The sequence below is a fragment of the Podospora pseudopauciseta genome, chromosome 3 (assembly GCF_035222475.1).
Source record: "Podospora pseudopauciseta strain CBS 411.78 chromosome 3, whole genome shotgun sequence".
NCBI classification, from domain to species: Eukaryota; Fungi; Ascomycota; class Sordariomycetes; order Sordariales; family Podosporaceae; genus Podospora; species Podospora pseudopauciseta.
Window position 1 is genome coordinate 3,161,798 of NC_085893.1, and position 27,637 is coordinate 3,189,434.

At 54.6% G+C, this 27,637-nt stretch overlaps 13 protein-coding genes across 13 annotated transcripts; 8 read left to right on the forward strand and 5 right to left on the reverse strand.

The window, feature by feature from the left end:
• Positions 1 to 163: 163 nt before the first annotated feature.
• QC763_308890 (uncharacterized protein) lies at positions 164 to 2,071 on the forward strand (the record flags this gene model as incomplete). The annotated part of the gene is made up of 2 exons (XM_062911339.1): positions 164 to 714; positions 829 to 2,071. The coding sequence occupies 2 exons, from the start codon at positions 164 to 166 to the stop codon at positions 1,763 to 1,765; spliced, it is 1,488 nt and encodes a 495-aa protein (XP_062767366.1). The 3' UTR covers positions 1,766 to 2,071.
• On the reverse strand, positions 1,988 to 3,291 carry VPS20 (Vacuolar protein sorting-associated protein 20). The gene is made up of 2 exons (XM_062911340.1): positions 2,835 to 3,291; positions 1,988 to 2,777 (listed from the first exon to the last, which is right to left on the reverse strand). The coding sequence occupies exons 1-2, from the start codon at positions 2,870 to 2,872 to the stop codon at positions 2,171 to 2,173; spliced, it is 645 nt and encodes a 214-aa protein (XP_062767367.1). The 5' UTR covers positions 2,873 to 3,291; the 3' UTR covers positions 1,988 to 2,170.
• A 67-nt stretch (positions 3,292 to 3,358) lies between these two features.
• On the forward strand, positions 3,359 to 5,157 carry CUE5 (ubiquitin-binding protein cue5). The gene is made up of 3 exons (XM_062911341.1): positions 3,359 to 3,566; positions 3,705 to 4,620; positions 4,682 to 5,157. Exons 1-3 carry the CDS (start codon positions 3,546 to 3,548, stop codon positions 5,083 to 5,085), a joined length of 1,341 nt encoding a protein of 446 aa, XP_062767368.1. The 5' UTR covers positions 3,359 to 3,545; the 3' UTR covers positions 5,086 to 5,157.
• Positions 5,158 to 5,512: 355 nt separating this feature from the next.
• Positions 5,513 to 10,232, forward strand: PHO81 (phosphate system positive regulatory protein pho81). The gene is made up of 4 exons (XM_062911342.1): positions 5,513 to 6,749; positions 6,806 to 6,976; positions 7,042 to 9,732; positions 9,790 to 10,232. Exons 1-4 carry the CDS (start codon positions 6,663 to 6,665, stop codon positions 10,012 to 10,014), a joined length of 3,174 nt encoding a protein of 1,057 aa, XP_062767369.1. The 5' UTR covers positions 5,513 to 6,662; the 3' UTR covers positions 10,015 to 10,232.
• A 26-nt stretch (positions 10,233 to 10,258) lies between these two features.
• Positions 10,259 to 13,879, reverse strand: QC763_308930 (uncharacterized protein; the record flags this gene model as incomplete). Its single annotated transcript, XM_062911343.1, has 3 exons — positions 13,443 to 13,879; positions 11,465 to 13,388; positions 10,259 to 11,411 (listed from the first exon to the last, which is right to left on the reverse strand). Exons 1-3 carry the CDS (start codon positions 13,600 to 13,602, stop codon positions 10,259 to 10,261), a joined length of 3,237 nt encoding a protein of 1,078 aa, XP_062767370.1. The 5' UTR covers positions 13,603 to 13,879.
• A 313-nt stretch (positions 13,880 to 14,192) lies between these two features.
• On the forward strand, positions 14,193 to 14,969 carry SPC25 (kinetochore-associated Ndc80 complex subunit spc25; the record flags this gene model as incomplete). The annotated part of the gene is made up of 1 exon (XM_062911344.1): positions 14,193 to 14,969. The coding sequence occupies one exon, from the start codon at positions 14,193 to 14,195 to the stop codon at positions 14,967 to 14,969; it is 777 nt and encodes a 258-aa protein (XP_062767371.1).
• Positions 14,970 to 15,315: 346 nt separating this feature from the next.
• On the forward strand, positions 15,316 to 15,710 carry QC763_308945 (uncharacterized protein; the record flags this gene model as incomplete). Its single annotated transcript, XM_062911345.1, has 3 exons — positions 15,316 to 15,390; positions 15,441 to 15,522; positions 15,583 to 15,710. 3 exons carry the CDS (start codon positions 15,316 to 15,318, stop codon positions 15,708 to 15,710), a joined length of 285 nt encoding a protein of 94 aa, XP_062767372.1.
• A 512-nt stretch (positions 15,711 to 16,222) lies between these two features.
• QC763_308950 (uncharacterized protein) lies at positions 16,223 to 17,632 on the reverse strand. Its single transcript, XM_062911346.1, has 4 exons — positions 17,480 to 17,632; positions 17,346 to 17,383; positions 16,759 to 17,127; positions 16,223 to 16,695 (listed from the first exon to the last, which is right to left on the reverse strand). Exons 1-4 carry the CDS (start codon positions 17,516 to 17,518, stop codon positions 16,641 to 16,643), a joined length of 501 nt encoding a protein of 166 aa, XP_062767373.1. The 5' UTR covers positions 17,519 to 17,632; the 3' UTR covers positions 16,223 to 16,640.
• Positions 17,633 to 18,016: 384 nt separating this feature from the next.
• Positions 18,017 to 18,961, forward strand: QC763_308960 (uncharacterized protein; the record flags this gene model as incomplete). Its single annotated transcript, XM_062911347.1, has 1 exon — positions 18,017 to 18,961. The coding sequence occupies one exon, from the start codon at positions 18,017 to 18,019 to the stop codon at positions 18,959 to 18,961; it is 945 nt and encodes a 314-aa protein (XP_062767374.1).
• A 500-nt stretch (positions 18,962 to 19,461) lies between these two features.
• On the reverse strand, positions 19,462 to 20,738 carry COX12 (Cytochrome c oxidase subunit 6B). The gene is made up of 5 exons (XM_062911348.1): positions 20,500 to 20,738; positions 20,074 to 20,351; positions 19,909 to 19,989; positions 19,780 to 19,843; positions 19,462 to 19,718 (listed from the first exon to the last, which is right to left on the reverse strand). Exons 1-5 carry the CDS (start codon positions 20,543 to 20,545, stop codon positions 19,687 to 19,689), a joined length of 501 nt encoding a protein of 166 aa, XP_062767375.1. The 5' UTR covers positions 20,546 to 20,738; the 3' UTR covers positions 19,462 to 19,686.
• QC763_308980 (uncharacterized protein) lies at positions 20,211 to 21,589 on the forward strand (the record flags this gene model as incomplete). The annotated part of the gene is made up of 5 exons (XM_062911349.1): positions 20,211 to 20,671; positions 20,952 to 21,165; positions 21,235 to 21,250; positions 21,334 to 21,396; positions 21,456 to 21,589. The coding sequence occupies exons 2-5, from the start codon at positions 21,103 to 21,105 to the stop codon at positions 21,587 to 21,589; spliced, it is 276 nt and encodes a 91-aa protein (XP_062767376.1). The 5' UTR covers positions 20,211 to 20,671; positions 20,952 to 21,102.
• A 28-nt stretch (positions 21,590 to 21,617) lies between these two features.
• QC763_308990 (uncharacterized protein) lies at positions 21,618 to 22,788 on the reverse strand. Its single transcript, XM_062911350.1, has 2 exons — positions 22,154 to 22,788; positions 21,618 to 22,089 (listed from the first exon to the last, which is right to left on the reverse strand). The coding sequence occupies exons 1-2, from the start codon at positions 22,541 to 22,543 to the stop codon at positions 21,961 to 21,963; spliced, it is 519 nt and encodes a 172-aa protein (XP_062767377.1). The 5' UTR covers positions 22,544 to 22,788; the 3' UTR covers positions 21,618 to 21,960.
• Positions 22,789 to 23,403: 615 nt separating this feature from the next.
• SEC31 (protein transport protein S31) lies at positions 23,404 to 27,325 on the forward strand (the record flags this gene model as incomplete). The annotated part of the gene is made up of 3 exons (XM_062911351.1): positions 23,404 to 23,609; positions 23,684 to 27,221; positions 27,281 to 27,325. The coding sequence occupies 3 exons, from the start codon at positions 23,404 to 23,406 to the stop codon at positions 27,323 to 27,325; spliced, it is 3,789 nt and encodes a 1,262-aa protein (XP_062767378.1).
• Between the last annotated feature and the right edge of the window lie 312 nt (positions 27,326 to 27,637).

Genomic DNA, 27,637 nt, shown 5'->3' on the forward strand with positions numbered 1-27,637 from the left:
TTTTCGGAACCATATTTTACGCTTCTATTGGTCACGTCATTTCCATGCTGCCCCACTGAATCTGCGAGGCTGCTGCGGGTTCCTGAACTTCTCAAGTAACCTTCGACAGCCTCGCCGTCCCATCTCCAACTGCTCAACATACAAATTTATCACGAACCCCACGATGGCCGACTCCGACGACGAATATGTCGGGGACCTCTCTGGTGACGATGCCGGAGTCGACAGCGTCTACGGTACACGATCGAAAGATGGCGGAAAAGGAAAAGGTGGCCAGAAGGGCAAGGGAACCCGCAAAGCAGCTTGGGAAGAAGTCCACCGAGCCTGGGACGAGGTTGCCATTGCCGAAGATGGCAGCATCACAGTGGCCGAGTTGATCGAGGCCGAGAAACGCCGGCGGTTGATGCGGGATACCACACCGATCCAACGTGGAATAATACGGCACATGGTGTTGGTGTTGGACATGAGCATCGCAATGGCAGAGAAGGACCTGCTTCCGAACCGCTTCGCCCTCACCTTCTCCTACGCTATGGAATTTGTGAACACATTCTTTCAGCAGAATCCAATCAGTCAGCTGGGGATCATCGGGATGCGCGATGGTATTGCCGTCAGGATCAGCGACATGAGTGGGAACCCAGTCGAGCACATTGAGAAGCTGAGGCAGTGGGCGCTTAAGGACCCTATTGGGAACCCAAGTCTTCAAAATGCCCTCGAAATGTGTCGAGGTCATTTATAGTAAACTGCCTCCCCTCCCCCCCCCCGCCCCCCCACACCTACCTCTTTGTCTGGTTTATGACAACCACAGCTGACCATTCATTCCCTTCCTCACAGCCACACCCCCTCCCACGGCACCCGCGAAGTCCTCATCATATACGGCGCCCTCCTCTCCTCGGACCCAGGCGACATCTCCGACACCATCACCTCCCTCATCGCCGACCGCATCCGCGTCTCCATCATCGGCCTCGCCGCCCAGGTAGCCATCTGCGCCGAGCTCTGCGCCCGCACAAACGACAACGACGACTCCCAATACCGCATCGCCCTTCACGAGCAGCACTTTCGCGAGCTCTTCCTCGCCGCCACGACACCCCCCGTCACCCACGAGGCAGAGCAATCAAACGCCTCCCTCCTCATGATGGGCTTCCCCTCCCGCTCCCTTGCATCAAAAGATTTTGTCTCCCTCTGCGCCTGCCACAACAAACCAACAAGAGAAGGGTACACCTGCACGAGGTGTAGAATCAAAGTCTGCCGGTTACCCGCGTCTTGTCCCGTTTGCGGGCTGACGCTGATATTGTCGATTCACCTGGCGAGATCGTATCACCACCTTTTTCCCCTCAAATCATGGGTGGCGGTTCCGTGGACAGAAGCAAAGAAGTCGGTGGCGTGTTTTTCCTGTCAGACGCCCTTCCCGCCTGTCCCGAAGGCTGCGCCGCCAAAGATCAAGTTGAAGGTGAAGGAGTCTTCCGGTGTTGGGGGGCAGACAGCAGCCAATATCGCCAAGGCAAAAGGCAGAGGGGAGGTGCCTGCAAAGACGAATACTGTAACGGCACCGACGCCAGGGTTGTTGCCAGAGGCGATCAAGGCCGGGGTGAGCGAGAGCGGGAGGTATAAGTGTCCAGAGTGTGAGGAGCATTTTTGCATCGATTGCGATATTTATGCCCACGAGACGATTCATAACTGTCCGGGGTGTTTGGCGAGGCTGGTGAAGAGTCAGCAGCAACAACAGGAGGAAGTAGTAGGGGCAGGGGAGGCGATGGAGGTGGATTCATGATTATTAACAGGACATTGAACTGAGAGCGTCGAACGGGCATAAATGGTAATTAGCGATTTGTTTATATTGGTTTTGGAAACGGCGTATCTGGTGGTTATTGAAAACAGGACAACAAAGCTATGGGGTCGGGTTAGCGAGTGAAGATGGGAGTTTGGAGACTCATGCAGGGATCAAAAGCAGAGATACTAATCATCATGAACTGAAGTGAGAATGATAGGTATCTGATGCTCATGTGGTCATCGACAGGGTGATATATAACTCGCAAATATGTAACTTCCTCAACCATCCAGCCGACCGTAACTCCAACGCCATTCATCCATGCAAGGCGTTTTGCGCGCGTATGCATATCAAGGCCAAAAATCAACCCTACCCAGAAAACGCCATTCTACAAGAGTATGCCCCCGTTCAAGCAGCAACCGCCTCCCTCCTCTCAGCAACCGGTTTCTTGACCCCCTCCTGCCTCTGCTCTCCAGCAGGCAACTCCGTCCCCGGCACATCAGGCAACTCCCCCTCCACCACCACCCTACTAGGAGTCTCCTCCTTCTTCTTCATTGGTTCTCCCAACTCCCTCTCCAACGCAGCCAACTCCTCCTCCACCTCCTCCTCATCCTGGACACTGATCTTGCCCCCCAACATCTCGCTTACCTCCCTCTGGTACTCGACCTCCTCCGCCGTCTCCCCCATCAGTTTTTCCACCTTGTCGATCCCGCCCATCTCGGCGTGGATTTCTTTGAGGACTTTTGTCCCCTGCTGCAGCCCAAAGACGACGTCTTTTTGGATGAGTGCGAATTCTACAGAAGATACCAGTTTTTCTAGCTGCTCGAGTTGCTGGTCGGTTTTGGCGAGGAGGGATTCTTGGTATTTCTTTCGGCGGAGGGCGAGGAGGGCGCGGGGACGGTTGTTTTGGGCGAGGAGGGCGCGGGCGATTTCGGTTTCCCGGGAGGTGAGAAGGGTGATGCGGCGTTGGTATTGGTGGAGGCGGTCGCGTTGGAGTTTGAGGTCGTAGATTGCTCTGCGGGGAAGGGTTAGCGAGTAGATGCGGGAGTGCGAGGGGGTGGAGGGGACGTACTGGTCTTGGGCTGTTATCTTGCTCGAGTTGCCGCCCATTGTGTCTATTATGGAGGTGTGTGAGGGGGTTAGAAGAGGCTATAGTGATGGCGGCAATTATAGGCGGAAAAGGGCTGCCCAGCAGCGATTGAAACTATCGAAGTGTGTTGTGCTCAAGAATCAAGAATGCGATACTAAACAACGAATGCGGTTGCTTGGTTGCGTGCGCTCTGGAGGTGAGACGTCACTGGCGATTGCTTATCGGCGGCGATCAAGTCTGGGGTACAGAGGAGTCGGCTCTTGGCAGCGAGATGGCAGCTCGTGGAGGTAGGGATCGAGGTGCTTGAGACTACACTAACGTCTTGTCGCTATGTGTCAAAATTAGAAAGCGAGTTCAACAGCTTGTTTACAATAAACTAATGCCAAACATAGACGCGATGAGGTAAAGCTCAAATGTACATGGTGACTTTGCAGAGGAGGGAAGGCTTATCGATAACGTCGTCAACCCGTGTGGCTCAGGTGGGTCGCATGAGGGGCTACGTAATCTCGCTGGCCACCCCCCCCAAGAGCTCACATGCGACAGCATTCCAAGGGGTCAACTCCCCTGATTCTGGCAATTACAAGAAATTTGGCAGAAATAACTTCCTTGTTCCTCGTCAAGTCTCAGCAAGAACCGAAGTTTTGAAGGACGCTTCTCATCTTGAGATACACCCATTCGCTCACAACCGGAACCATGTCTGCTCCAACCGACGCTGTAAGTGATACGCCGCATTCTCCCAGGGACGGGAGCTTAAAAACGTCCATATCCATGAAACACTTACCCCGGGTGGCTTCATGCCTCCTTCTTTTCTCGTCTCACCAAAAGCTTCTTCTAACTATCTACCCGTTCAAGAACAAGGTCCCGCCACAACCGGAATCGCCCACCACCGCAAGACCACTCGAGATGGACGACGACGATATTCAAGAGGCCGGCATCATCAACAACGACGACAACACCACCACCACCACCAGAAATGTCACCACCACTTCAGCCTCAGCAGCCTCCCCCGTCGGCGAGGTCCCTCCCCCGCAGCCACCCCGGCCCGCCGTGAACGAGACGCAGCAGAACCAGCAGATGCTCAAGGAGGCCTTCCCCACCATCGACATGGCCGTCATCAAGGCGGTCCTGACAGCCAGCCGAGGGCAGATCGAGCCGGCGTTCAATGCACTCCTCGAAATGACGGACCCTGACGCCGTTGCCCAGAACGAGCAACCCCCTCCCCAGCCCCCGAGGCCCGTCGCTGCCGCTCACGGACCTACCACCACGGCCCAGGAACAGCTCGAGGCAGATGAGAGATATGCCCGGCAGCTGGCGGAGCACTTTGAGAATGTCGGTGCCTACGAGGCCAGGACGGCGAACAGAGGGGGTGAGAGAGGTGGCAACCCCGGTCGGGGCGGGGGTCCGGTGCCCCGCGGAAGGCAGCAGACTGGTCTGCGCCCAAGCCAGGATGAGCGGGAGCATAGTTTTCTTGATGACGATCTTCCCGTCATCAAGGAGCAGTTGAAGAAGGGGTTTTTGGAGACGCAGACCAAGGTCAACACGTGGTTTACGGACTTCAAGAAGAAGATTGATGAGCATTTTGATGAGCAGGAGGAGGAGCGCCGGCGGGCGGAGGGGAGCGCCGGCAGCAGCAGCAATCCGCTTGCCGGGGGGAGGCCCACTAGGGATCAGAACCAGACGCGGAGGAGTGCAGATTATGATCGGTATGATGCTGATCCAGAGCTGTTGAGTGATGATTTTGCGGGGATGAAGTTTCACAGCGATGGCAGTAAGTTTATTCTACGGGATTAATCGTGGTCTTGCAATGAGGACACTGACGCATGCTACAGCCCCTGTTCAGAACCAGAGACAGTTTGGCAGCAACGCCAATGTGTTCAGACCACCCCCGCCTTCCAAGTCGCCCCGGTCTCATGAGGGCAGGAAAGTGGCGTTTAGTGACAAGGTGGAGGACATTGACGCTTACAATGCCTCCCCCAAGGTGAAGGCCCAGGATGCGGCGGCGGCACCGGGTGGGAGCAAGCCGAGCAAGTGGCAGCCTCTCTCTGCTGTTGAGCCTAACCCGATTGTGGACAATGACCCCTTTAGTCTAGGGGATAGCGACGACGAGAGGGAGGTCAAGGACAAGAAGGAGATTAAGCTGGAGGATAGTGAAAGGCTGAGACAGGCGACGGCTGATGCCATGGCTGACAGTCTGGTGGATGATAAGACCAAGGCTGGGAGCGGGAGCAAATAGGTGTACGGAGTAGGGATGATTAGGTAGTTTGGAGTTGGGAAGCTGGGAAGTTGGGAAGTTTAATTTTCATGTCATTCTAAGTCTTGGCTACAACAGCTCATCGTGTCAACATTGTTCTCTGTACTGAATGTACGGTATGGTAATTCAATACCTGCCAAAATGCTTCAACAAGCATTGCCCCTCGTTTTGACATGCCCCTCACCTGCAGGTTTGCCCCCGCACTCGACTGGAGCTGTTTCCACGCGAGCTTTCCCTTGCCCATTTTTGTTGCATCAGCCTTGCAACGACAAACGGATGCAAGCACATGGCGAGATGGAAGCTTCTCATTGGTTCGTGCTGGAGGTTCCTTGAACATGAAGAGTTACCTTGGAGTGGTGACCACGCACGCGAGAGGATTTTTTTTTTCTTCAGAGAATCGGAGAGATCATATGACAAGAGAAGTGGAAGGCCAGTTTGGGAATGCCGTTGTTGTCTCGGACATCTCGTATCAGACGGAGCTCCAGGTTCATCTTCCGATGGCAGCTATGACAGCTCAGCTTTGCAGCTCTGTATCTTCTCTCTGAATATATGTATGTAGGTAGCTAGTTTATCTATATGGTCTTATTAGTCAAAACATTGTCATCAGGGTCCCTGACTCGTGGGAGACAGTAGGAGAGGGTTTTGTGTACCTTATGCAACTGTCTGACGACCCAAGCCAACACCAAGACATTTGCCCGGGATTCTGGAACGGGAATGAGGGGAGAGGATAAGCCTTTGATCTGGTACTCGTTAGTAGACGATATGGAGGATTCCGTCTGTGGTTGTGGTTGTTGTTGTTGTTGTTGTTGGACGATACCCGATCTGCCGGGGCGTGAAAGAGACGTGCTAGGCGGATATTGGCACCCCGATTCCAGGCCCCCGAAACCCCCTGTGACCGAGATCCGGCACGCCCACGCCCACCCCTAATAACCGATTGACGGCCCGCCCGTTCTTAACTACAACTACACTTTGTCTTTCTTCCTCCCACCTCAACCTGCTGTGGTACCTAGTAACCAGCAGCCAAAACCCAAACTTGGCAAAACTTTATCTTCGTCACAGGGACCATAAACCGGGATTTTGGACTCAGCGAGACGAGACAGCAAAAAACTTTGCAGAAAAGGAAAAGAGTCTTTATATCAGACTGGTCCATCCCACCACAAATACTGGGAGCCCAGCCAGTCCGCCGCCCAACGTCTTTCTCAGCTGCTATTACTGCCTAGGTAGGTTATCAAAAACGACACCACCACTCACACCCCCGGCCCACCATCCACCCCTTGTCCACACCAACACCGGATCTTATTCCCCATATCGTTGTTTAGACGAGCAACCACTGCTCACTTTTGTTTTTTCTGAGACCACGTGCGGGTTGGGTTTTGTCTCTATAAGAAAGTTTCCCCGGAGTTTTTATATTTTGGGGCATTGCAAAAAAGACTGAGACGGGAAGTCTGTTGGGTTGGTTGGGGTCACACATACACACACCACACTCACCACCACCGTCCACCTTGATTCTCACAAAGGGGTTTTTCAAAAGCCTCAAGTCAGAAACAACAACGAACAAGATGAAATTCGGGAAACAGATTCAAAAACGGCAGCTCGAGGTGCCCGAGTATGCCGCCAGTTTTACGAATTACAAGGCACTCAAGAAGGTATTCCTCACTCGGTCTTACTGTTGAGATTTGGACATGACTGATGTGAGTTATAGCTCATCAAAAAACTCTCGGCAACACCAGTCCTCCAGTCTCAGAATGGCGCCACCGGTGTTCAGGCAACCGGCTTTTGTGCTGCCACACCGGGCCGCATCAGCGGCGGGCTGGAGCACCTCGACTCGCAAGCCGCCCTCCAGGCCAACAAGGCCACATTCTTTTTTCAACTGGTAAAGCTCACCACTCTTTTCCCTGCATATTGCCCCCGCCCCCCAGAAGCTGAGTCCGAGTCTAGGAAAGAGAACTAGAAAAAGTCAACGCCTTCTACCTCCAAAAAGAAGCCGAGCTCAAGATCCGGCTCAAGACGCTCCTCGACAAGAAAAAGGTTCTCCAGTCCCGCCATCAGCAGGGCGGGGGGAACAACCTGTCCCGGCGCTCGGCAAAGTTCACCACCCTGCAGGAAGGTTTTCAACAATTCGCAAACGACCTCAACAAGCTCCAGCAGTTTGTCGAGATCAACGGGACTGCCTTTTCCAAGATTCTGAAGAAGTGGGACAAGACGAGCAAGTCCAAGACCAAGGAGCTGTATCTGAGCCGGGCGGTGGAGGTGCAGCCTTTTTTCAACGCGACGGTGATCAGTGAGCTGAGTGATCAGGCCACGACGAGCCTGCAGGAGCTGGGGGCGTGGGCGGATGGGGAGAATTTGAGCTTTCAGGAGACGGGGACGACCGCAGGGCATATTGTCAGTAGTCAGCATCTGCTTGGGACGGACGAGGGGGATGCGGACACGCTGCTGCTTGATACGGTGCTGAGTGGGAATTTGGAGGGGTTGAGGGATTTGCTCGGGCGGATGAGGGCTGCTGGTGGGGACGAGAGACAGCAGCAGCAGCAGAACATGGTCATGATGGAGCGGGTGACTAGGACTTTTCTCGCGAGCATCAATGAGGGTCCGTTGGAGGCGCTGCATGTGCTGTTGGAGACAGGGTTGGTGGATATTCAGAGCGAGGATGATATCAACGAGAGGAATTGTCTGCATCAGGCGGCGATATATGGGAACGGGTTTGTGCTGGAGTATGGGCTTGCTAAGGGGGTGGCGGTGGACCGGACGGATGTTTATGGGCGGGTGCCGTTGCATTATGCGAGCATTCATGGGAGGCTGGATATGCTGGACAAGTTGCTCGCGGGGGCGCCAGAGACGATCAACTTGATTGATCATGACAACTATACGCCGCTGATTCACGCGATCGTGCATGGGCATCTGGAGTGTGTGGGGAGGCTGTTGGAGAGGGAGGCGAGGTTGGATCCGGTGTCGGACACGGATCATGTGCCGTTGAATCTGGCTTGTGAGCATGGGTCGTTGGCTGTTGCCGAGCTGTTGCTGAAGCACGGGGCGAGGATATTGGCTGATGCCGAGGGGCTTTACCCTCAGCATTTGGTGGCTAGGTCGGGCCAGACGCCCGAGTTGTTGCTGCTGCTCCAGAACTACGGGGCGGACTTGGACCAGATTGACAAGCTGTATGGCTGGACACCGTTGGTACACGCGGCGAGCGAAGGGAACGTTCCTTGTCTTCAGGCCCTGCTGAATGTGGGCGCCGACCCAAACATTCTGGACGAAAAGGACCTTCCGGCAATGTACTATGCAGCCTGGGAGGGTCATCTGGAGTGCATGAAGCTCCTCACGCCGCTCAGCAAAGACAAGACGTCCAGCCCACTGGCACGGCAAGTAGCGGCCCCCTTGGGCCCCATGGCCAGCAGCAGCGCCCCCATCCCCATGTCTCTCGACGTGGACGCCATCCCGGTCCTCGAGCTCCCACCGCCAATCATCCCACTACGCCGCTACGGCCACAACTTCCTCGACAACAAAACCGTCGTCCAAATCAACTTTGACGGCGACCAGCCCCTCGTCTTCTTCCACGACAGCAAATACCCCGCCGCCCGCCTCACCATCTCCTCCAAGGTTTCGGATGTCATCCCCAAGAACATCATGCTCCCCTTCCAAGAAGACACCCGGCTCGTCTCTTTTCAGATTGACAACCTCGACTCTTTCACCCTAGACTTTGACGTCTTCCCGGCCTACGGCGCAAAGGTCATCGCCAAAACCGTCGCCCTCCCCAACACATTCCGCGCCTTGCTAAACTCCAACTCGGGCAGCTGCTGCCTCCCTCTCTTCGACCCCCGCCTCCGCGCGATCGGGCAAATCAGCTTCCACGCCCAGGTCATCAAGCCCTTCCAAGGAAAACCCCTCGAGATAACCGACTTTGAGACCTACTGGAAGGCAACCTCCCAATTCGACACCCCCTCCATGCCCGCCACCACCCCGGCCATGCCCAACACCACCTTTGTCACCGGGTCCTCTCTAACCGGCGACTTTGTCCGGATTTATGTCCAGCACACCTCAGATGGCATCCCGGTCCTCTGGCCCCAATGGACGGTCCCTTGCACTGCGGGGATCGACATCCCCGTGTCGAGGTTAACACTCTCCCAGTTCAGGACTGTAACCGGCCCTTCTCTTGCCGCCGCACTACCAGACGACATCCCTACTGTCCACAAAATCCTCGCCTCGGCAGGGGGAACAACACTTCACGAGGCGTTGTCTCTCTTGCCGAAAGGAATGCACGTCAACATCCAGGTTTTATACCCCACACCAGCTGAGCGGGAGAGGATGCTCCCCCTCACCGGCGCCGGCCACGGCCTCAGTGCTGATCTGAACGCTTTTGTTGATGCGATCTTGACAGTAGTGTTTGACCACGCACGCGCGCAGAGGAGTGGCCCGGGGAGGGGGGGGAGGAGCGTGGTGTTTAGCAGTTACAATGCTAGCGTTTGCACGGCGCTGAACTGGAAGCAGCCGAACTTTCCGGTGTTTTTGTGTAACGATTTGGGGAAGGGGGGGGATGGGGAGGAGGGACAGGGGGTTAGTGTCAAGGATGCGGTGAGGACGGCGCAGAGTAACAACTTGATGGGGTTGGTCTGTTGTGAGAGGTTGCTGGTATGTATCCCCCGCCCCAAGATGATGATGATAAAAGATGTTGACGGTTGGTGATAGGACATGGTGCCTGCGCTCGTGGATGCGATTAAAAGTCATGGGCTGGCGTTGGTGGTGGATAAATCTGCTGCTGCTGCTGCGAGTGATAGCACCACCCCCCCTACAGCAACGGGAGGGGATATCTTTGGTGTTGTTGCCGATCCGTTTCCGAGGTTGCCAAAGGGTGTGGATGGGGTGTTGAAACGGGATGGGATCTTGAAGTTTTGTGAGTCGATTGATGTTTGATTTTGAGGTCGTCGTTTTCACACTCTCGTTGGTAATGAATGTTCTTTTGGAGGTATTATTATGCGAGATGTAGAAGGGCTATATTTTCCATTGTAGATATAACTTGCGGTTGTAATTACATCCTACTCAAACTTCTTGGATCGAATCTGGGCTTCACTTTTGACGCCACTCGGCTGTTCAGCTCGCGGCAAATCAATTACTTTGCAATATTCACAAAATCACACACCCGTGTAATTCAGGCCCCCTACCTAAACCCACTCAACCGACCCTCACTCTTCCTCTTCTTCTTCTTAAACGGGCTCAAACTCTCTCTCACCCTCCCCGCCGCTCCCGCACCAAAACTCTGCCGTCCCCCAAACAACCCCGGCAAAACCTGACTCCTCGTCGGCGGTACCTGCTGCCGACTAGGCGTCTGGCTACTCCCCCCACTCACCCCCACCCCCTGCTGGCTTGAACTCTCCCTCCCACCACCACCACCACCCATCCTGTACTCCCTCCTCAGCGGACTCGTCGGTCTCACCACCCCCTTCCTCGTCGGGCTCCTCAAAAACGCCGCCGGCGACCCCGGCACAACAACCCCCTGACTAAACACCAGCTGACTGCTAGGTTGAATACCCGGCAGCAACTGCTGACTAGCCGATTCCTCCAAAACGGAAGACTCCTCCCCGAAATATCTCTGCGATAACCTCTCCACCCGCTGCCGTCTGGCCATCATCTTCTTCAAGCGTTTATCCTTTCTCTTTTCGGCTTCTATATCTTCCTTATCCTTCCCAAGGTGCCAGCTTATGTTGTCCGGGTCGCCGCCCACTTCCCAGGGGGAGATGTCAACCGACAATTCGCCCTTGCGGCTGGACGAGGTGGGGATGAAGCCGTATTTCCTCAGGCGGAGCGCGACGACGTCTTCTTGTGGCTGTTCATCTTCGGGGTCGGCTGATTGGGAGGGTAGGCGGGATGGTTTGGATGGGCTGGAGGGGGTGGGGGGGAAGGAGGGGGAGGGGAGGGTTGGTTGAGAGGAGGAGTAGAATGAGAAGGATTGGGATTGGGATTGGGATTGGCTGTCGTTGGTGGTTATTAGTGTGCTGCCCCAAGACGGAGGGACGGCCGAAACGGAAATGTTTGAGAGGAACATCTCGGCGGCCATCTTTTGCAGGATGTGGGTCCAACGGTTCTTGACTGTTGCCGGCGCTCGTTTGCGAGGCTTGGGGAACAGCTCGCCCAAGTTCTGGGCCATGTCGTCCGGGTTGAAGCCGGGGATCGGACGGCTTGCTTCGGGAGGATAGAGCCATTCTTCCTCTTCCTGATCGTCTTGCAGTTCTGGTTGTATGTCTGCCCATGTGCGGGCAAGAGTGATGAGTCCATCGTCTGATTGCTGATGGCTGGGCTTTGCCAACTCAAGACTGGAAACAGTTAGCAGGTGGACATGGTCATATGCAACCAGAAAAGAACCTACACGCTGTGTCTAGGCATATACCCATCCTCCTTCTCCTTCTCCACAGCCTCTCGAAGGAACCTGAGATCCTGACCAGTAGCCGGCTCAATCTTCTCAAGATGAAGCGTCCGGTTCCGCCATTCACTAGGATCCATACCCAAACGCAGCCCAACAAGGCTGCAATCGTTGAGCTTCAGCCTTTTGGGTTTCTCATCCCCCGAGTCTGGCTCTTCAATCTTGCGTTTGCCAAGGACAGTGAGCTCATCAAACCCATCTGGAACAACAAGCCTCTTGTGCAGATGTTCCAGTAGCTCCTTCTCGGCATCTCTGCTCTTACCACCCCTGTCCAAAATCTCTGGGGCAGGTATCTCGGCGCTTTCATCATCCGACCACACACAAAGCGCGCTGCTAACCTCCATGTCTTGACTGAGAGTCAAAAACTGAAAGAACCTCATGGACGCATCCCTCAGCCGTTTGCCAGAAGGCGTGATAGTATCCCTCTTCCCCAGCTTGCGTTTGACAGGAAGCATGCCAAGGCCAACGAAATTCGAACGGCTCTTCAACGAGACGACCTCACGGTGGTACCCAGTCGCCGTGCCCGATTCCGGCAGGAGAAACCAGAAAATGTTCATCTCCGTGTCCTGCGCGGACCAAACACAAACGAAACAGGCCGAAATATCATTGACAAACGTCCCAGCCGAGACTTCGATCCGTAGAGTCGGGTCACTGCTGTCTTTTTGGTGCGGACATATCGCGAGAAAGTCGGATTTGACTGTGCCATCAGCCCCCTTCTTGGCCGCAATCCACAGTAGACTCTTGTTCGTCAAGACAAAGAACTGTCCAGGGTCCAGTCGAGCGGGAGCAACTTCCATAACGCGCTGATGATCGATTCCAAACGATGGAAGAGCCACAGGATGTGAATTCTGCGACTCGATGTCAAACAAATGCAGAGCCTGGTCGGTGTTCAAAAGGAGAAAGGGTCGCCTTGGGTGCTCAAGCTCCTCGGAGCTCGACTCATCGGCCTCGACCTCCAAGTAGACAACCCTGTGCGGCTTGTCCAAGCTTGTCGACGAGCTCGGCAATTTAGGTATGGAGCCTGCCAGCATGTTGCCGCACATCGTCAGAACTGGCGTCAAGCTTTTTGGTCGATTATCCCGGCGCCCCGTGATGTCCCATATGCTCCAGTAGCCGCACTGGTCGATAATAACAAGCTGGGGTATGTTTCGATCTGGCCCACGGATGAAGCACACATCTGTCTGTGGGCTGCCACCAGTTTGGCTTATTGGTATCGTCGCCAGGGGATTGATAAATATCTGAGAGGTAGGGCTCGATGTTGTCGCCAGGCCAGGGGTAGGCATGGGCAAGTCCCGGACTTCTGGCTCACATATCGTGGTCGAGCTTTCTTTCTGAACCAAAAGCCAGCGAATCATGTCGACGCTTTTCCCCTGCTTGTTCTTGCTGCCGCTTGCATTGATAGCAAACTTGACCAAAGAAATCGGCGTCGCATCCTGACACCACTCTCCCTCGAATCTGGCATCTGGTGCCTTGGTACGCGCCGTCACATCAGCCTCCTCCCAAACCCACTCTTCTCGAGCGAGGCTGATCAAACGAAGCACATTTCCAGAGACTCCAGACGACACAGCCATGACCGAAATCGCTGCGTCGCCATTGCGTCCGGTCCTCACATCTGCGATTTCACCAACGGAAAAGAGAGAGGTTGTCGACACAGGTGAAGCTTCAGTGCTGTCTTTGGCGCTGGCGATCTCCTCCATAAATAGACCTTCGAGCGCATCCTCGGTGATGGAAGCCTCGGGAAGAAATTCCGTCAGCCAGTTCCCTTGCGCCCTGGCGATTCTCCACGGGCCCCCCAAGTTGGACTGAGGAGCAGCAACTTTACTCGGAGGACACCACTGGCTGAAGGGCGTCACTTGCTGAAACTTGGGAGCTGCATTCGTTAGTCAAAGCCGCAAAATTTTCTCGGGGGCCTGCCAAAACTCACCCTCATCCTCGACGCGATTCTTGCGCAGTTCACCAAAAGCACCATCCCGCTGAGCGGGCGTATAACTCAACCGTCCAACCACACCATCAGTATGGTGTCTTCGATTCGCATTCACCCTCGACTTCCCAGCCGAGTGGCCAGTCCCGCGCTTTTCATCCATTTGGGTCTCTCGTGTCTGGAATGGCAGAGTTTGCGAGTCTCAATATCATTCTCTTGTTTTTCTGTCAACGACAAAATCCAGAATGAAAGTACTTTTGAGATTCCAAAAAGAAAAGAGGTCGCGAGCTTTTGTTCAAAGACTCGTCCAAAGACGATGCAAAACAGCCAAACAAGCCAACGAGAGTCTGGGTTGGGAAAGAACGGGCTGAAGGGAAAATCAAAACATCACATTAGTGAGAGTGAAAGTCGATGTCGAAGGCAACTTTCATACAATTCTTGCTTTCAAAGGAAGAACCCCAGAACCCAGAAATAAGTATTAAGTTTTTAGTGGGGCAAAGTCACCCACGCAGCCACTCACGGCTACGGGGCCGAGGGACATGTGGGGGCAGTCTTGGCGTACATACAAAACCCGGGCTGCTGGGAGACCAACCCAGAACGGAAAGTCGATAAACAAATCGCCTGTCGCAAACCTGCCCGCCTTCTTCAACACCCACCATTCGCATCACAACTCCAACTCCTCGCGCAACACCTGCCATCACCACGTTCCACACACCCCATAACAACCATCGCAAACACCATCAACAATCCAAAATGTCCTCCTTCGACCCCTCCCTCTCAACCACAACCCGCCCCTCTCCCCTCCCACCCCCCTCCACAACAAACCTAGCCGACTCCCTCCCCCAAATCAACTTCGACTTCGACTCCCTCCGCGACCGCATGTCAAAATTCACCCTCAAATTCGACTCCTTCATCGAGTCCGGCCGGAAACGCGTCCTCTCGGAACGCAATCAATTCCGTCTCAACGTCGCAGAGCTCCAAGAAGACCATCGAATGAAAAAAAAAGACATCGAAATCCTCCAATTGAAAACCTCCTCCTACCAGCAAACCATCGCGAAGGAAGCCGCCGAGACGAGAGAGATGCAGCAGGCTATTGCGTCGCTTACCGCGCAGAGGGACAGGCAGCTCGCGCAGCGGGATAGCTTAAGGCAGCAGATTGAGGCTGCGCAGAGGGAGATTGAGGAGAGGCTTCAAAAACAGAGGGAGCATCAGAAGAAGTTGGAGGCGCAGGCGAGGTATAACGTCCCGGAATTGGATTTTTGGGTTACAAATCTGTGTCTGAGGATTGAGGGGGCGGGGAAGGAGGACAGGCTCAAGTTTGTGTATACTCATGTGGATGAGAAGGATTGGGAGAGGGAGGCTTGGTTCGAGCTGGCGATGGGGGGGAGGGAGTATGATGTGAAGCATTGCCGGCCGAAGCTGGAGAAGGACAAGGTGGAGAGGGTGTTGGATAGGGTGAATGAGACGAGGGAGTTGGTTGGGCTGTTGAAGGGGATGAGGGAGTTGTTTGTGGAGGCTATGAAGTCTTGATTTTTGGGTCGTGTCAAAAAATGTTATGATAATCATGATGGATGGATGTGTTGGGTAATGAATTGGGCAAGGTGGGTAGGGTTGGACTTTTTCTGCGTCAAGATACCAATTGTTTTGTTTTACTGTCTGGAGGACGAAAATATTGAATCAATACTCCATATTTGCCTCTGCATTTTCATCATAAATCTTATGCATCTTACAAGCGTTGAAAGCCGTCGCGTGAAAACTCAACCCCACCAATTAACCCCATCCCACCTCCAACCCTCACCCCTACAACGCGTCACAACTCCTCCCCATCACACTCAACCCTCATCCCTACCAAACAACCCAAACAACCACCCAGAAAATGGCAGACCGAACAGAAAAGCAAGCCGCCGCCCAACAAGCGGTCGACATTCTCCACGAGATATCCACTCTTTTGGTAAGTTTATTTTTCTTCCCCCGAGTTTTGTTTTAACTAAAACCTCCCAGAATTGCCACCTCGACCGCCGAACCCTCTCCATATGCATCTCCATGATCGAAAACGGGGTCAACCCCGAGGCGCTGGCTGCAAGTCTTTTCACCTCTTACCCCTCCAAACTCACATACACGAATACTGATAAACCAAAAACAGGAGGTAGTCAAGGAACTCAGAACAGAAGGCCAAAACGTGCGATTAGAGGCTGCTGCTCCTGCTGGGGCGAGCCGGAGGAGATGACCGAGCTTCCTGAGGGAGGGCTGTGTGTCGAGATATCAAAATAATGATAAAAGATTGTCTCCCCGCGAACATTGCCTTTTCCATCAAAAACAGGGACGCAAATTTATGAGCGAGCGTTGGCTCATGTCTGGTGTGTTCATCCCAACTTATTTGTATGTTATATGGACTGTCATTGAACCTCGAACGCTCCATCCAGCTATAGCCAATATCAAATGCGTGAAACTGTTGCAATCCAGAATCAAGAGCGATTCACTTTTCCACGAGTTTTCAGTTTCCGAGGGCATATCTTCAGAGAGCATCACAAGATACATCGCGTTCAGGATTCCGTTCGATTCCTCGTTCCACACGTGCTTGGGCGTGTTGATGGCCATATCCATGTTTCCGAATCGAGATCCCAGCCAGAGGCGATGTGTGATACCCATGGTCTTGTTGGGTTGCTGTGGCGTTCTGATATGAAGCGCTGCAGTGCAGTCTGACAACTGACTCTAATCAAACCTGCCAGTTCTCAGACTGCACAGAAAAACCACACACTCGGAGCACTTGAACACATGAGATAATTGGACTGGACGCTCGTATTCACATTCCCTCAACGACGTGACAGGGCGGCTGACGACTGTTGACCGTTCGTTGCCCGAGATAAACCATCAAAAACTCCTTTTTAGTTTCACATAATTGTCCCATAGAACCCCATCGGAACCGGTCATTAAGTTCAGCAACCCAGTGAGAGGACTCAAAAATCGTGATATTGACCGCAGATGATGACCCCGAATGCAGAAGTTTTCCCGAATGATTCTCTAACCACGAACTCCCCCAACGCACATTCCACTCACAATCCCGGTTAGTGAGTGGGTGCAGAGCGCATCGCTGGTCGACCGACCCTTGGCAATCTTTTCGGCCTAGAGTACATGTCGTGCCATGCCGTTATGCCGCCGCTGGCAACCCAAGAGATAGAGAGATGATCTGGCTTTTCGCATTTACGAGGGAGGGGCATCACCACGGCCGCCACGGCCACGACCGAATCCACCACGGCTGTGAATATTGTCAGCACAAGAGCCCTTCTTCCTGTACATCCCTCACAGAGTCCAAACTTACAACTGAGGAGCGAAGTCGCTGGGGGCACCGCCCTCCTTGCCCTCACCGGCCTCACGGCGTCTGTAGCCACCCTCACGGTCGCCACGGTCGCCACGGCCGCGGCCACCGAATCTGCCCTCACGGCGGCCCTCATCGCCGAGCATGCCGCGGGGGGGAGCGTGAGACCGCTGCTGCTTGATGTGGGTGGCAGGGACAATCTCAGCGGGGAGGTGGAGCCACTCGCGGAGGTAGTCGAGACCCTCGGGGGTGAGGGTGTAGTAGTAGTATTGCCACGAGAACTGGGTCTTGACGTAGCCGCGGGAGGTCAAAGACTGGCAAGCCTTGATGACATAGAGGTTGCGGATGCCGGTCTCGTGGGTGGACTCGTAGCTGCACAATTCAACCGTTAGCATCCGCACTTGTCCATCAATCCGTTGTTGCAGTCGGAAAAGGTCGTGTTGGTGTTTGAGGGCTCGGTGCTGGGTGAATTTAAGGAAGTCGAGTGTAGTCGTCGGTTCAAGAAGATTTTGGGAACTCGGCCCTCGCTCGTGATACGTAGAACTCGAAATTGAAGAGAATGGCCTGAGAGAAATCGGGGGTGAACGTACTCCTTGGCAGCGACCATGACGCCCTCACGGAAGAGGTACTACAACCGTTTGTTAGCTAACAGATTCATCAGGGCCCCTCGAAACCTCCGCTGTCCTCTCTCCAACGACGAAGACATCAAAAAAAAAGGCCTTACCTCATGGATCGCCTTGCGATCGGCCTTGGGAATAAGCATCTTGACGAAGGGGCCGGTATCGACACAATGGGGTCTCTTGGTCTGGCGGAAGTGTCGTCGTTGGGGAGTCGAGCTGCCAAAATTCGAGGTCTCAGCGATTTGTGGGCTGCAGCGCCGAAATTCCAAGACGGTAGTAGGGCTCGGGATTAGCGGGGCTGCACAGCCACAGCTATAAAATCTTGGCGCGACCGATAACTTGCCTCTGTGGCTGGGGGGCCCACCTTTCTCCAAGGTTCCTAGGGTCACCAGCCATCGCTATCACCTGCCGCCATCAAGGTTGCGACGACAAAGTCTACAAAGACTGTAGCTTACTTTTCGCCTACACATTCACTCTACGCGCGACTCCCAACTACCACGGCAGCGACCGGATCCCTACATCTCTGACCTCAAGCCGGCGCATATCTCAAAACCTATTCGATCTACAGCGCAACGCCACTCCTATCAACCATCACCAATCGCCGTATCAACACCCAGTCGCAAACCCAACACCACCTCAAAATGGCCTCCCCCCCCTCAAAGATCAACATCCTCATTACCTCCTTCACAGGCTCCTCCCTCCCCCCAACCCTCTCCCTCGCCCTCCCCCCCTCAACCCCCATCTCAACCCTCATCACCACCCTCGACTCCCGCCTCCCCTCGTCCTCCTCCCTCCTCTGCACCCGCCAACTCCTCCTAACAACCCTCTCCTCCACCTACCTCCCCCCCTCCTCACCCTCCCCCATCTCTTCCTTACTCTCCTCACAAAAAGATGACTTCCTCACCCTCCGCCTCTCAGCCCCCCTCTGCGGCGGCAAAGGCGGCTTCGGCTCCCAACTCCGCGCAGCAGGAGGCCGCATGTCCAAGCGCAAAAAAACCCAAGAAGACAACGGCTCCTCCCGCAACCTCGACGGCCGAAGGCTACGGACCGTCACCGAGGCGAAAGCACTCGCCGAGTACCTCGCTATCAAACCTGAGATGGACAAGAAAGAAAGGGAGGCGCGCAAGAAGAGGTGGGAGCAGATTGTGGAGATGACGGAGAGGAAGCAAGAGGAGATCAAATATGGGAGTAAAAAGGTTGGGTTGGATGGGAAGTGGGTCGAGGAGAAGGAGGTGGGGGAGGAGAGGATGAGGGAGGCGGTTGCGGAGGCGATGAGGAGGGGGTTGGTGGTTGATAATCTTTTGGGGACGTCGGTGGGGAGTAGTGGTTCTGGCTCAGGTTCGGGAGAGGAGGAGGAGGAGGATAGGGAGATGGGGGATGGTAGTGAGGGGAGTGAGGAGCACAGTCAAGGGTCGAAAGAGACGACGCCGCCTTCGGAGGTTGAGCCTGAGGCTGACACGGCAAAGGTGGAGGGTAAAGGGAAGGGGAAGGAGAAGGAGGTGGTGAAGCCGGTGGAGAAACCTCAGGCGAGGACCTTTTTCGGCTTTGATGAGGATGATGAGTTCATGAGCTCTGATGAGGAGTGAACATTTGAACTGAAAAGGGAACTGTGGAAATCGAGCGAGAATCTGTATCAATTTGTATTACTGGGACATCATGGTAGGAGGGCATTCAAAGCGTATTATTTTGGCAGCGGTTTGTACTTGGGTTTGGCGGAACGGGTTATAAGGTTCATAAACGGATTTATGACACCAGGCTATCAGCACGTAATTTACACATCAATCTTTGTGCTTTCTTTGAATTTGGATGTCGAATGAGATACGAACTGGAAACGAATATCTTCTTGCGGGGTGCGGTCTTGGGAGCGAGATCCAGTGGCGGTTGACGAAGCCCGTCATAGATTCATGCAAGGAGGTTCTGATACCAGCCAGCCAGTACATAGCTGAAAAGCACCATATTACCTTACCCATGTTCCCAAGGCGGCAATGCGGTGCGCTGTAGGAACTGCCTTTCAATGTGATATTGTACAAGCACATCTACAGTCAACATACCAGACGACCAGGAGCCGAAAAGGGGGCGAACCAAAACCCACGTCTTTCTCAAAATTCTATATGCCTGACCCTCACACACACAACTCCCCTGAGTTTACTACCAATGATGGCATTTTTCTCTAGTGTCACAAAAGGTAATTTTGTTTGGGGGGGCCGCCGTCGCCGTTCTCCATTAGCTCCTAGCTTCCTTTCTCTCCATTTCTCTGCCGCAATGCTGGGCAGTAGTGTTTAATTCAACTTTCCCATTTCGAAAAGCACGCTTACTCGAGCTTGACGGGGAAGTTGCCAGCCTCTGTTGGGTATGTCAGTCATCTTTTCAAGCCAGAGAGGTGGAAATGAAACAGGAAGCTTACCTCTCTGGGCGTCCCACCGTTCATACCAACCGCTAGGGCACAGAGACCGGTAGGCGAGCCAGAACTGCGCATGCGGGTTAGTTATCAGCTGATAGGTTGATAGGGGGTAATATATAGGGGGCTACGGACCTGGCGGCAGGGAGCGAAATCCTCACCCTTGGCGAGGATGCACTTGTGGTAGTCGACGTAGTTCTGCCAGCAGTGCTTGGTCTGGTTGGTGTTGGGGAAACGGGCGTCGACACCTATAGAAGAAATCCATCATGTCAGAGGTTCTGTTTCGCGGCTCAAAATGACAATAATTCCTTCTGCTTCATTTTCTGGCGTGACGTCGGCTTCCACGTGGAATTGTGGCGATCCCCCTTCTCCAGCATCTGAGTTGTTGAAAGCGTCCGTGTCGGCGGCCGGTCCATTTGTCGTCGTTCCGTCATAACCATTCGTCATCGTCATCGGCCCAGCTCCCCAAAGCTCAATCATCCCCATTTCAATCCAGCTCTCAATTCCATTTCCCTCGGCAACCAATTCGACACTCTCGGGCTTCAATCGGGGCAGAAAAAGAAATTTATGCATACCAGCTGTCGCAGATGTTAGCAAAGTGTCGTTGTTGTCCCAAAATCAGACCATGTTGTTTTTTTCTCCCCCCATCCTCCTCCTCTTTTACCGCGGGAATTTACAGCTTTGCGGGCACTTCGGTAGCACATGGGAGGAACTGAACAAACGTACCGGTGACGAACTTGAAGGGCTTGGTAACGCGCTCCTCGTCAGACATTTTGGCGGTTTATTGATTTGTGGTTGTGGTTGAGGGGAGAACAACGACCGGGGGGGGCGTGGGAGTTTTGGTGAGAGGGGTTTGGAAAGTACGCTGTTCGATAATGGTTCGGAGAGATGATGAGAGGTAGGTATGGATAGGAGCTCTCGGGTTGGCTGGCTTGTGCTCTTGGCTGGAGCTTTTTCGGTTCGGCTGTCCGCTGCTGCCACCGAGAGCTCTCTGATGCTTGGGCTTGTGTTCATGCAGTGCCAGTGCCAGTGCACGCACACTGATGACGGAAAGTGGGTCACTTTGACGGAGCTTCGCAGCGGTGATTGGAGGAATGGCTGCCTGAGGCACATGTTTTTCTTGGTGCAGGCAGAGAGTATGGAGTACAGTGTGGGCTGATATCGCTGACGGTGACTGGCTCTTGGCGGAATCAAACCCGCTTAGCTAGGTAAACCTTCCAACTTGCCGAAGCTCCCCCCCCCAGAGAATACCCGAAGAACTCCAAAAGACGTCGTCGACAGCCACGCAGTCTACCCTCTCGAGGAACATCCCCACTCAGTCATTTCAAAATGTTTGCTACGCGCTCTCTGCGGATGTTCCGGGCCACCCCCCGCATGATGCGGCCCATTCCCGTGAGTGCAACGACGAGAACAGTTTTGTGTTTTTTGATTGCGTCAGAGCTAACTGTTTGGTGTTTATAGAAGGAGGAGCAGTCTGGTATGTGAAGGCAACGGGAAGAGCACGATATCTGGGCTAGGATGACTCGACGACGCTGACACGAATTGAACCGATCTATGTAGCCCACACTGTCTCCCAGCGCCTCAGACGCCTTAAGAACATCCCCGCCGAGTTGATTCCCCTTGGTGAGCAGCCCACGATGTCTACCTTTGGTTATCCGGAACAAATACTCATACGACTACAGGTGTCGTCGTCGGCTTCGCCGTCTGCGCGGCTTGCTACTCCATCACCCGTCACTTGGTCGTTGACAAGACCATCCGTCTCAAGAGACAAAATCGCGCTGCCGACAGCCACGCCGCTGCCGGTGAGCACCACTAAGCTTAGACAAACAACATTGGAGGTCAGAGCAGGAGGGCTCGTCTTTTCATTTTTAGACTTGGGAGGCGGCGGGGCGCCCTTTGTATATGATGGACAGGCTGGGTCGGTTTGGAGGGTGAAATCGACGTCTGATTCAAACGGGTAGCAATCCCCCTTTCTCTCAATGCGTGAAACAACAAAAGAACAACATGGCATTGTTCTCTTCTTTTTTCCCTTGAACTAACAAAAGGCCACCTTCTCCTAAACGCCGTAGCTATGCACACACTTTTTTCCCCCTTTTGGGGCTGCAATATCAACATTGTTCCTCGATACCGTTGGTGATGTCATGGTGTAACCCCCTCGTGATCGTCAGTATCACTCAAACCATTTCTTCATTCTGGCTTGGGACCAGCAACATCCAGTCCCTCCAGTCCTTGCATTGGATCGTCTGCTCTGTTCTGAGCCTGCTCAGAGGCGAGCCTGTCCTCCTCACTGACGGCATTCTCGGCCAACCATCCCTCCTATTTGTCATATAATTAGCACATATTTTCTCCTCGAACATCACGAGATGGGGTCAAAACTCACCTGCTCCCAAACAGCAGTCTTACTCCCCAGCCCACCCGTCTGCGCGCTCTTTGGGATCTTGGCTGCGGAAACCTTGATAGTTCTCCCAAAGATCTCGGCTTGGTCCATGTTGTCGATTGCCTCCTTTGCGTCGGCCTCATCCTCGAATTCAACGTAGGCAAAACCACGGTGAGTTGACTGCTGTTGTTGCTGTTGTTGGGGGCCGTTGCCGAGGAAGTCATTATTGTGGGACTTGTCAGCACCGTTGGGTCCGCGGCCGTCGTTTTTGGGGAGGGAGATGTCTGCTATTTCACCAAAGGGGAGGAAAGCTTCGGAGATGGTTTGCAGGGTTGCTTGGGGAGGGAGGTTGCCGACGTAGATGGTCGCTTTCCAGCGGGTTGCGTCCGACATTTTCGGGGTGTGGGAAGGGTATGTGTAAGTGGTAGTGAGCTTGACGGAGAGCAAGAGCTGTAAGGAGTGATGGTTTGGTGGTTGAGTCTTGGATTTTGGAGGAGGTGTGTATTGAGATATGTAGTTCGGCAGGCGGGATCAATGTCGACTTGATTGCCAGATATTCCACCGGATGAATACTCGAGGGCTTTGATGTGGTGGTGAGTTGAGATGTTGGGTTGATTGATAGAGAGGCTGAAATCACGTGGAGTGAAGATTGCCTGGATGCAAGCTGTAGTGATGCCCCGCCAGAGCTTGGGGTTGCTTGTTCAGGGACCCCAAGCTCCCGTCATGGTTGGAGGCGGATGTTTGACTGGACGAGGTGTTTTGAATTTATTTTGATGTGATGATCTACTCAAACAATATCCTCTCGAGCTTTAGATTCCGTCCCTCTTTTGGCAACTTAGCTACGAGAATATGGAATCTTTGTGCCCCTGATGTACATGTGTAAGAATGAAACAAGGGTTAGGGTAACCCCACCTTGTTGGAAGGGACAGCTGCCAAAAACTGGGGGCGGCATCACCCCCTGTGGGCGCCATACCTCGCAATGTTAGTTGGCGCCCTGGCTGCAATCTGGCAACTCGCCCAGCCAACATTCCCACCCTGAACCTCCCAAACCACCACCTCACTCTCGTCCGCCCTCACGGCCTGACAGCTCTCTGGAGAAGAGCTCCCGGTGTTTTCTATAAGCGTCTCAAGCCAATTGCCACTTTCCCGTTTTTGTTCTAATTCCATAACGATAATCACCGAGAAACCCCTCTACCGCCGTGGTCCCTACGGAGTAACACGCCGTCTACCGATTCCACCGCCCACTGACCGTCATGGTCCGCCTGAGAGAGATCCCGCGGACCGGGGCCTTTGCCTGGTCGCCCGGTTCTGACGCCCTCGTCGTTACCGGCACCCGCTCCGGCGCAGTCGACGCCGACTTCTCCGACGAGACCAAGCTCGAGCTGTGGGACCTCAACCTCGATTCCCAAGAACAGGGGCTCGAGCTCCAGCCGATAGCTACCATCAGTACAGAGTCCAGGTATACACTAGATCTAGATAGCCGCACCACCATAGAGCTACCTGACCAGACAAACTGACGGGATGGCATCATAGATTCTACGATATAGCATGGGGTGCCCCAAGTGACGAGCACCCATTGGGTGTTGTTGCCGGCGCAATGGAGGATGGATCCCTGCAGCTGTGGGATGCCCAGAAGCTCAAGGACAGCGAAGATGCCCTGATTTCACGCACGACAAAGCACACCGGCCCTGTCAAGTCACTCCAGTTCAACCCCCTGAGACCACACGTTCTCGCCACAGCTGGCTCAAAGGGCGAGCTCTTCATCTGGGACGTTAACGACACCTCGACCGCTTTCCGTCTTGGCACCGCCGCCGCCCAGGACATCGAGTGCGTGGCATGGAACAGGAAGGTTTCCAACATTTTGGCGGCCGGAAGTGCCGGGGGATTTGTCTCAGTCTGGGATCTCAAGACAAAGAAGCTGTCCTTGACCTTGACACCCAGAGACCGCAAGCCCGTCAGTGCGATCGCTTGGGACCCGAACAACTCGACGAGCCTCCTTACCGCGACGTCCGATGACACTAGCCCAGTTATTTCTCTCTGGAATCTGAGAAACTCGCAGGTTCCCGAGAAGACCCTTCAAGGCCACGATCAGGGCATTCTGTCTCTGTCTTGGTGCCAACAGGATCCAGGCCTGTTGATTTCTTGCGGCAAGGACAACCGATCACTCGTGTGGAACCCGCAGACCGGAGAGCGGTATGGCGAGTTCCCCGAGGCCACCAACTGGGCTTTCTCGACACGTTTCAACCCAGTCAACCCCAACTTGTCCGCCATTGCGTCTTTTGATGGCAAGATTACCATCCACACTCTGCAAAACACCAACCCTTCTACGGCGCCAGTGCCTCAAAACAGCTTGGACGATGATGACTTCTTCTCCAAGGCCCCGACCCAGCTTCAGACCACCTCGTTCTCTCTCCCTAGGGCTCCCAACTGGTTTGAGCGCCCTGTCAGCGTATCCTTTGGCTACGGTGGTAAGCTTGTCATTCTCCGCAAGAACGATACGCCCGCTGGTCAGCCCAGGTCTTCCAAGATCCAGATTGTTGGGTTCTCTGTAGACTCAGACATTGGATCTGCCACCGAGAAGTTTGAGGAGGCCTTTAAGAGTGGCGATCTCGCTGGCATCTGTGAGTCGCAGATTGAGTCTGCCAAGACGGAGGAGGAGAAGGCCGAATGGCAGGTGTTGAAGACCTTGAGCGCCTCAGATGGCCGTACCAAGATTGTAGAGTATCTTGGTTACTCCAAGGAAGAAGAGGAGGAGTCCAACGGGGCTGAAGAATCCGAGACTGCCGAGACCACCGAGGCCAAGGAGGAAACAGAAGAGACCGGCCTGGCTCCTCCCCAAGCCAATGGCGACGGCAAGAGGAAGCACAAGCGTGTGACGAGCATGTGGGGTGATGTAGATGATGGCGAGGACTTCTTATCCGATTTGCCTGCCACCAAGGGCGCCAGAACCGACAACCCGTTCCACCTCCTGAGCGAGGGCAACACCCACCTTGAGGACAAGATTACCAAGGCCATTATCCTGGGCAAGTTCGAAAAGGCCGTCAACATCTGCTTGAAGGAGAACAGGATCGCCGATGCCTTCATTCTTGCTAACTGTGGTGGAAAGGATCTCGTCGACAAGGTCCAAACCGCTTACCTCGCGCAGAAGAAGGGTGCCCCCAGCTATCTCCGCGTGATCAACTCGATCATTGGAAAGAACCTTTGGGATGTCGTCTACAATGCCGACCTCGCCAACTGGAAGGAGACTATGGTTACTCTCTGCACCTTTGCTGATCCCTCCGAATTCCCTGATCTCTGCGAAGCACTTGGAGATCGCATCTACGAGTCCGGGTCGCGAAACGATGCTTCTTTCTGCTACCTTGTCGGCTCCAAGTTGGAGAAGGTGGTGGACATCTGGATCGCTCAGCTCAAGGAGGCCGAGGAGGCTGGACTGAAGGAGTCCACTAATGATTCAACTTTCTCGGTCCACGCCAGATCGCTGCAGCAGTTTATCGAGAAGGTTACCGTGTTCCGTGCGGTGACCAAGTTCACCGATGAGGAGAAGAACCTCACCGGCGGCTGGAAGCTCGAGGCTCTGTACAACAAGTATACAGAGTATGCTGATATTGCCGCTGCCCATGGCCAGCTGGCGATCGCTCAAAAGTACCTCGACCTCCTCCCCAACGAGTTCCCTGCTGCCGAGGTTGCGAGAAACCGTGTCAAGCTTGCCACTCAGAAGGCTGCTCCCCAGCCTGCTGCCGCTGCTACTCGGGCTCCTGCCTCTCGCGCGGCTTCTCGCGCCCCTGCGCCTCTGGGTTATCAACAGGCCGTCCCTGTTGCCCCTGTTGCCGCCACACCCGCCAATCCATATGCTCCTCCTGTTCAGGCTCAGCAGCGCGCTCCCGTTCAGAACCCATATGGGCCTACGACTACATCTCAGTACGCCCCTCCAGGTGCCTCCCCATACGCTCCTCAAGGTCAGGGATACGCGCCTTCTCCTCCTGTAGGCGGTGGGTATGCACCTCCCGTTCAGTCTTTCACCTCGGCCGGCCCCCCACCTAGAAGTACCGGGCCCCCGCCCCAGATCAAGAAGGACGTTGGTGCTTGGAATGATCTCCCAGAGTCTATGGCGGCGAAGAAGCCTCCTCCTCGGAGGTCTACCCCAAATGTCGCCCCGATCACCTCGCCCTATGGTGGCCCCGCGGGTTTGACCAGCCCTCCTCCAGTTGGCCCCTATCAGCGAGGAGCACCAACACCACCACCTCCTCCTCCCAAGGGCCCTGCACCCCCTCGCAACACGGCTTCTCCTTTGACTGGGCCCCCGCAGGTTGGCCAACAGCTGCCGTATAGACCCGGGTCGGCCTCTTCCCATGTTTCCACCAACCCGTACGCGCCTCCACAACCCCAGGTGGCACCTCCGCTGCCATCACCCATGGCTGTTCCCCGGACAGCATCGCCATACAACCCACCTCCCGCTGGTGCCCCTGCCCCGAGCAGATACGCCCCGGCACCAGCGCCGCAAAACTATAGCCAGCCCCCAACGTCCACCCCACTTGCTCCTCCCCCGTCCAACCCGTACGCCCCTGCGCCCGTTGCGCACCAGTCGGCACCACCCGTCGGCCAGTACGCACCTCCTCCTCCCCAGGGCGGCCGGCCACCAGTGGGGCCTCCACCCAGCGCCGGTCCTCCCCGTGCTCCCGTAGGACCCCCACCAGCTGGCGGACCGCCCCGTGCTTCTCCTGCCCCGGCTGCGGCTGCCCCTCCACCGCCAGCGGCGGCCAAGCCCAGACATCCCGCCGGTGACCGGTCTCACATCCCTCCCAGTGCTCAGCAGCTGGTGGAAATCTTTAGCCAGGACATGCAGAGAGTAGCAGCCAAGGCTCCCGCTTCGTTCGCGCCACAGGTCAAGGACACGCAGAAGCGTCTGGGTCTTCTCTTTGACCATCTCAACAATGAGGAGCTCGTCCAGCCAGACACGATTGCGCAGCTGGCTCAGTTGGCGGATGCTCTTGCCAGCAAGAACTACGACGTCGCGAGCAAGATCCAGGTGGACATTCAAAGGGAGAAGACTGAGCAGTGCGGACAGTGGATGGTAAGTTGTTCTTTTGATTGATGGTGACTATAAAGTTGATTGCTAACTGAGTGTTGCAGGTTGGTGTGAAGCGGTTGATCAGCATGAGCAAGGCGACTCCTTGAGCGGTTGATGGTTGGTAATTTTGCAGGAATGGAAAAGCAGGAGCGGGTGGTTTTGTGCTTGGTAGTGTTGGTAGTAGTCCAATATAGCTTGTTGTTATGTGTTGGAGTGAATTTTCATCTTTTTATCTTAGGACTTTATGAATGCATCACAGTCTTCAAGTTTTGAGCGGTTGTCTGGCAGCTGTTTTCCTGCTTGTAAACTGTGCAAGTGTGTGCGTGGCAACTGCTTTATCCCGAAACCTGACCCCGCAATTATTAGCAACGTGAGCCACTCACTCACTCACACACCCGCTTTCGACGGTTCTTACACCT